Source organism: Coregonus clupeaformis, chromosome 1 (assembly GCF_020615455.1).
Source record: "Coregonus clupeaformis isolate EN_2021a chromosome 1, ASM2061545v1, whole genome shotgun sequence".
Classification (NCBI taxonomy): Eukaryota; Metazoa; Chordata; class Actinopteri; order Salmoniformes; family Salmonidae; genus Coregonus; species Coregonus clupeaformis.
The window spans coordinates 42,295,057-42,302,657 of NC_059192.1; the positions used below are offsets into that span (position 1 = coordinate 42,295,057).

General features: G+C 37.7%; 1 protein-coding gene across 1 annotated transcript in view; it reads left to right on the forward strand.

The window, feature by feature from the left end:
• The window catches only part of LOC121568947 (rab11 family-interacting protein 2-like), a 35,321-nt gene extending 30,584 nt beyond the window's left edge, over nucleotides 1-4,737 (forward strand). Inside the window, exon 6 of the mRNA XM_041879447.2 lies at nucleotides 118-4,737. Within this exon, the coding sequence (XP_041735381.1) occupies nucleotides 118-345 (228 nt within the window). The 3' untranslated portion in view covers nucleotides 346-4,737. The remainder of the gene's footprint in view (nucleotides 1-117) is intronic.
• Nucleotides 4,738-7,601: the final 2,864 nt, after the last annotated feature.

Consider the following 7,601-nt stretch of genomic DNA (forward strand, 5'->3'; position numbering starts at 1 on the left):
CGTTAATTGTCTCGTATCTCAAGACAAAATTTGGAGTAATACGCTTTTACTGAGGTATTTGTAAATGGTGCTATCATTGTTGAAACTCAACGTTATGGCTGTGGTTTGCCCCCGCAGGAGACAAAGCAGCCGAGCGTGGCCTCCTATAGCAACTTGTCTTTTGATGAGGTGGTGCGCGAGCTCATCAAGCAGAAGGATGTGGTGAAAAAGAAGGACGCGCATATCCGTGAACTGGAAGACTACATTGATAACCTGCTGGTCCGTGTTATGGAGGATTCGCCGAGCATCCTACGGACACCCTACGAGCCCAACAGGAAAGCGGGGAAAATCTCCAAAAAGAAGTAGAGTCAAGGTAGAGTAGGGTCCAAAAAATAGTGTCTTGTAACAGTAATATCCCATCCTAGCCATTTTTGTAATGTATTGTGGGTATGGAACATAAAATTAAGAGAAGGGGGATTGACCAATGCCAAATCGGTCGTTTTGATTTCTTTACTGAAACTGCATTGATGCAGTTTATACGTTTTTATAGGTTTTGTATGCTGTGATTTGAGTTTACACCGGTTTCCCCAGCAGAATAGTACATCCGACGACATAAATAAGACATTTTACTTGCATTATAACTAACCCCATGGCTGTCCCATTGTGATAGGTAGGCTAATCTCTGAATCAGTTGCTCTATATTGATCCACTCATCCTTTTTAATTTGATACCTCCTGCTCTGTTGTTTGTATGGCATTCCTTCCTCAGGTGAATTGAAATAATGTGAAATTACATCATGTATCTCACAAATTCATGAGAACACCTTAGCAGAAACCAGTGGAATTCAAATTAGCTAGCACTGTGTTGACCTCATTTTCCGTTGATTATGAGATGATGAGGAACAAACTAGTGGGGTTATGCCATGCCTGACCGTTTCCCAAGGCCTTTAATAGTGTATGCCATGGACCTGTGCACTTTCACACACATAACGTAGGCGTAGCTCAGTTGGTAGAGCATGGAGCTTGCAACGCCAGGGTTGTGGGTTCGATTCCCACGGGGTGCCAGTATGAAAAAATGTATGCACTCTGGATAAGAGCGTCTGCTAAATGACTAAAATGTAAAATAACATATGAAAATCCCAGACAGCTTCTGGAGCGATTGTGTGCACATGGAACCACCATCAAGCTAGATTTGCGTTTTAACACTGATAAGGCCATCTAGATTTGATTAAATATTTAAAGTGTGTACCTCTTCACCGCTCACATCAGTTGTACTGAAAAATTGCACGATTAGATTTGAAAAAAGAATGTCCTCGAGCTTCCAGTAAAGAGAGAAACAACTTCCTCTCTGATTATGATTGAACTATGCCTCTTTTAGCCTCTCCAAGAGGCAAAAATCTCATGATTAGGTCATCTCATGATTAGGACACTGGCTATCCTAAGTTGAATGCACCAATTTGTAAGTCGCTCTGGATAAGAGCGTCTGCTAAATGACTTAAATGTAAAATGTAATTATTGGGCTACGGTTGCTATAGTATTTTAATAAGGGTCTACTTTTTTATTTTGTATTTGATTGCACGCCTCAATTATCCCCCCAAAATGTAATCCGTTAAACATTTAATAAAATGTATATGGCCTAAGTGTTAAAACGTATCCAAACAATTGTGTTAAAAAACAAAAAGGGCATGGTCTAGGGTTGTGCGCGTGAGTGCATGGGTGCTAAGGTGCGGAGAGTCAGTGCAGGTGGTCAGTTCAAGTGTTCAGCATTCTTTTGGCTTCTATATAGAAATAGTCTCTGAGCCTGTTGGTATCAGACATCATGCTCCGATACCGTCTGCCCGACGGTAAGGGAGTGAACCGCTGGTGTGTGTGGGGTCCTTGATGATGCTGCAGGCCTTCCTCAGGCACCGTTTCCAGTATATGTCCTGGATGTGTGGGAGCACGGTCCCAGTGATGTACTAATAACCAGCTGAGCTAGCAGACAATGTAACAAAAGTAGTTTTTCAGATTCGAAAAGTACTCCAACAGGCTCTGCATTTCAGGAATCACAGAAGCAAGTGCTCCTGGTGCACTGTTCAATTATTTAGCCATTTAAACTCTGTTTTTGGATAAATTCAGTTTTTGCAATGCCCTCAATGGCTTCCATGCGTTTAAAACGTGAGCTTGTCCGAGGGGTCTGACTCGACAACACTTTCTAGCTGATTCAGAGGGGTTGGGTTAAATGTGGAAGACACATTTCAGTTGTACAACTGATTAGGTATCCTCCTTTCCATTGGAGTGCTGTGATTGGTTGCCCCAAATTCTGGGGCCGGGCTTAGTGAAGGGTCAATTGAATAGGGTTTGCAATATTAATAGGTCTGACATGGAAGTGTGAAGCAACATATAGCCATAACAAATATGGCCACTTGATGCGGTATTCAACCCAGATGCTCTTATATTGTGAATGTAGGCAAGTATATGTTTACCAGAGGCAGTCGTGTGCTGTTGTCAGTGGTCAAGTGGTTGAGGACTGCAGAGCATTAATGACTGTGTTTACACTTCAGACCAAGATGCAGGATTATGACACAAACTCCACACTCTGCCAATCAGCCTTCCACTGCTCATACTGTATGCAATACAGGATTGTGTTGATATACTGATATGCAGGTATGAACACACTGTTATTGCCTGTCTGTGACTGATGTGAGCTTTTTGGCATTAGGATGGTTTGGACCTACAGTATCTGTTGACAAAAATATATTATTTAAAGGTACTCTTATGAGGGTAGGTACTACTGAATTTTTACTCAAGGCATGCATTTCCAAACACACATCCAAAAACAATGTGACACGGAATTCCAATTTTGTGACCTTCAGTGAAAACTAAAAAATATATGAACACTGTATTCTCTGGTCAATTTTGATGAAATGGAATGTCTGGGCATCGTGCAGGCGCAGAATGTAATTGAGTGGAGGCAAACTAAAGACACTGCTATTGAAGCCTCCCCAATATTTACACCAAAGTGAATTCATTCAAAGAGCTACCATTGTCCAGCATATCAACTCTGAAGTCATTGCTTTTGGGTTTGTTATTTTAGATTTTTCAATGACTCGTGATGACTATCGTTTTGTTTTTAGGATCAAGTGCATTGTATGACCTTAATTTGCATTAAATGTAGGCCCATACATTGTCATACGCAAATGTGTATAAACCATTGGTCAAGTTATTCTCGCTTTACTTGTATGGCTTTACACAGACAGAAAGATGAAGTGCAATCATAATTTAGCAACATGTTTAATATTCTATTGGTGTCCACAAAATGTTTACACTTTTAATCATTGTATTGTGTACTCAAGTCGAACACGTCTGAATGACATCCGTTCGACACTTGTGATCTGTCATTGTTTGTCAACAGAAAGAAAATATGGTTCCATTAGGTACAGGTGGTTCAATTTTTGTTACAGTTTGTAGATTTACTGATTTCTTGCTTGAATTGTTTTAATTATTTGAAGGTAATATAAGCAAGGTACCTAGCTACATGGCAATTAATTTGCTGGCTGATTTTTATGTATGTATTTATTTTGTTAAAATGTTACACTGCCCGTTGACGGATCAAAGTGCTAGTAATACACTGTGTACTAACTTAACACATCCACAAACCAAACTATCAGTACAGATTGTAACAAGGGCTCGAGTTAACCTGTTAATTCCAATTTATATGTGATCATTTATGACATTTATGTTTTACTGAATAATTAATCGTTATGGCTGTGGTTTGCCCCCGCAGGAGACAAATAGTTTGTATGACAAATACTGTCCAAAGCAAGGCCAAATATATAACATATCATGACACTTTTACAATCAATGTAGGCTAACTGTTATGAAATATGTTACCTTAAATAGTACTATGACGACATAACAAACAGTATCAGCTTGTCAAAAAAACAGACCACCCTCAATTTAATAGTTTGTGTCACCGTGGCATATCGCTTCATAACAAATACAATGTGTGTTCTACACAGCATACACAAATTCTGCTATTACCTTTACTGTCAAGTATCATTGTATGCTTTAAGCAGGGAGTCGCCCCGCTGTGTATGATATCATATTTCTGAGACTACTTTTAATGAGTGCTACTGAATTTTCTTTAATAGTTACATACACTGTAATGCTTTTGATAAAGGTTACTTTACTTAGTTATTACTTAGTTTTACCTACTTACAGAAAAAACTATTACTGTGTTACTGAAATATTTTCCCTCAATATGTACTTCCTTTCATAGAGCAAATGCCAGTGATGACAAACATGTCTCGCCTAATTAGCAGAAAGGTTTACTTTTTTTTTAAACTTTTTTGTTTTTGTAGAATGTTGTGCCATTTACAGTGTTATATGCTTGGTATTTTAGACAATAGGATTAATGTTACAAAGTTATGTACACTGTATTGTGACCCCTGTTATGAACTATTGACACCTCAGAAGTCTAAACCATTGACTACACTGAGTTGAATAGTCACACATTTTAGACAATTTTTGTTGCTTTTTCCTGTCTTTTGTCTACTTTTTTTTCTTTGGTAAATTGTTTAATTCTAATTTTTATATTCTAAATTTGTATTGGTAAAATATGGTGAAGTTACTGAATGTCCACATATCAAGTCAGGATACAGCTCTAAGTGAAAGCATGAGAATTTTAAGACATTCCTTTTTGGAAGTTCAAAACCTCAGAGGCTTCAATTTCAGAACTTTTTGGATTACTCACTCTACATTAAAATGTGATATTTCATTGCTTTTTTCTTAAGTAACAAATACAGTTTACTGCAAAATCCTCCCAATTCAGTCACAATTAACTAGGACAAAGAATTTGTAATTGTATTCCACAAAATGCAAAAGCTGCTTTTTATAAAGCTTGTCCTAGCAAGCATCACTGAGACACTTTTTTTTGTTTTCTGCACCTATTGTGTACAAATGCTTAGCCTCTATTACAATGTATTTTATTTTTGAAAAAAGCTTTCCAAAAAAATTTATTCTTCTCAATCTTTACCTAAATCATCCTGTTTTGAATGTAGGCTCTAAAGTGTGCCGTCATTCATTATACTGATATAATTAGGCAAATATTTCTGCCTCATGTTTTACAATTTTAGCTTTATCCAGACCTTATATTCAGTTACTGTTTACCATAATTCAAAATGACTTCATGTACAGTTGAAGTCGGAAGTTTACATACACTTAGGTTGGAGTCATTAAAACTCTTTTTTCAACCACTCCACAAATGTCTTGTTAACAAACTATAGTTTTGGCAAGTCAGTTAGGACATCTACTTTGCATGACACAAGTAATTTTTACAACAATTGTTTACAGACAGATTATTTCACTTATAATTCACTGTATCACAATTCCAGTGGGTCAGAAGTTTACATACACTAAGTTGACTGTGCCTTTAAACAGCTAGGAAAAATCCAGAGAATGATGTCATGGCTTTAGAATCTTCTGATAGGCTAATTTACATAATTTGAGTCAATTGGAGGTGTACCTGTGGATGTATTTCAAGGCCTACCTTCAAACTCAGTGCCTCTTTGCTTGACATCATGGGAAAATCAAAGAAATCAGCCAAGACCTCAGAAGAAAAATTGTAGACCTCCACAAGTCTGGTTAATCCCTGGGAGCAATTTCCAAATGCCTGAAGGTACCACGTACATCTGTACAAACAATAGTATGCAAGTATAAACACCATGGGACCATGCAGCCGTCATACTGTCTCTTAGAGATGAACGTACTTTGGTGCGAAAAGTGCAAATCAATCCCAAAACAACAGCAAAGGACCTTGTGAAGATGCTGGAGGAAACAGGTACAAAAGTATCTATATCCACAGTAAAATCAGTCCTATATCGACATAACCTGAAAGGCCGCTCAGCAAGGAAGAAGCCACTGCTCCAAAACCGCCATGAAAAAGCCAGACTACGGTTTGCAACTGCACATTGGGACAAAGATTGTACTTTTTGGAGAAATGTCCTCTGGTCTGATGAAACAAAAATAGAACTGTTTGGCCATTAAGACCATCGTTATGTTTGGAGGAAAAAGGAGGTGGCTTGCAAGCCGAAGAACACCATCCCAACTGTGAAGCACGGGGGTGCCAGCATCATGCTGTGGGGGTGCTTTGCTGCAGGAGGGACTGGTGCACTTCACAAAATAGATGACATCATGAGGAAGGAAAATTAAGTGGATATATTGAAGCAACCTCTCAAGACATCAGTCAGGAAGTTAAAACTTGGTCGCAAATGGGTCTTCCAAATGGACAATGACCCCAAGCATACTTCCAAAGTTGTGGCAAAATGGTTTAAGGACAACAAAGTCAAGGTGTTGGAGTGGCCATCACAAAGCCCTGACCTCAATCCTATAGAAAATATGTGGGCAGAACTGAAAAAGTGTGTGCGAGCAAGGAGGCCTACAAACCTGACTCAGTTACACCAGCTCTGTCAGGAGGAATGGGCCAATATTCACCCAATTTATTGTGTGGAAACTTGTGAAAGGCTACCCGAAATGTTTGACCCAAGTTAAACAGTTTATAAAGGCAATGCTACCAAATACTAATTGAGTGTATGTAAACTTCTGACCCACTGGGAATGTGATGAAATAAATAAAAGCTGAAATAAATCATTCTCTACTATTATTCTGACATTTTAACATTCTTAAAATAAGGTGGTGATCCTAACTGACATAAGAAAGGGAATTTTTACTAGGATTAAATGTCAGGAATTGTGAAAAACTGATTTTAAATATATTTGGCTAAGGTGTATGTAAACTTCCGACTTCAACTGTACATATACATTATTCAGCTGTTTGTATTTGACTTTGAATGTGTTTTGACGCAACAGAAATGACTTAATCCAGAATTAGATGGGGTAAACCCATGCTAATGAATAACAACAGATGTTAATTTGTTTGTTGCGCTGGAAATTTAAAGGTAATTTGTTTTAATTTTTACAGCAACATTATAGCAGAACTAATACGCTTGCTCCAATGAATATGCCCTTTTTATTGAAAAACATGATAATGAAATCTCATGTATTAAATAATGGGAAAAAGCTAGGACAATATTATTAAATGTTCAAATGGCTTTATAGGATGACGGGCATAATTAATTTCATACTAAAGGAGGTAATAGTTGTTTTCTTCAGCATCCGACAACTAGGTTGATTTTGAAGTCTGTCCATTTACTCCGTGGAAACGGTGACAATGAATACTTTGAGATCTCCATGGAGGAAGTATCATTGATAGCACTGAGCTCTATGAAGGCTGTTACGCTTACAAGTAAATAATACCAGTTTCAAGCCCACAATCACTGTTTCAGCGCTCATTGTTAAGTATTTAAAATCCCTTCATTGTGTTGATATACAGCTAATATTCTAACACTTTCTCCATGAGTTAATTCCATAGCACAACATCTGTGTACTTTTACTTATTTAATCATTATCTGAGCGCTAACTCTGCAGTTAGCTTTCATCTTAAATTGCATTTGTCATTTTCGCAATACAGCTTCATGCAATTTTGTCACTTTCTGTTTAGAGAGCCATCACAGTTGCTCATATCATAGCAAAAAAAAATAGAAAAAAAGAACAGTATTTGATCAAAGTCGGGATTGTACAATAA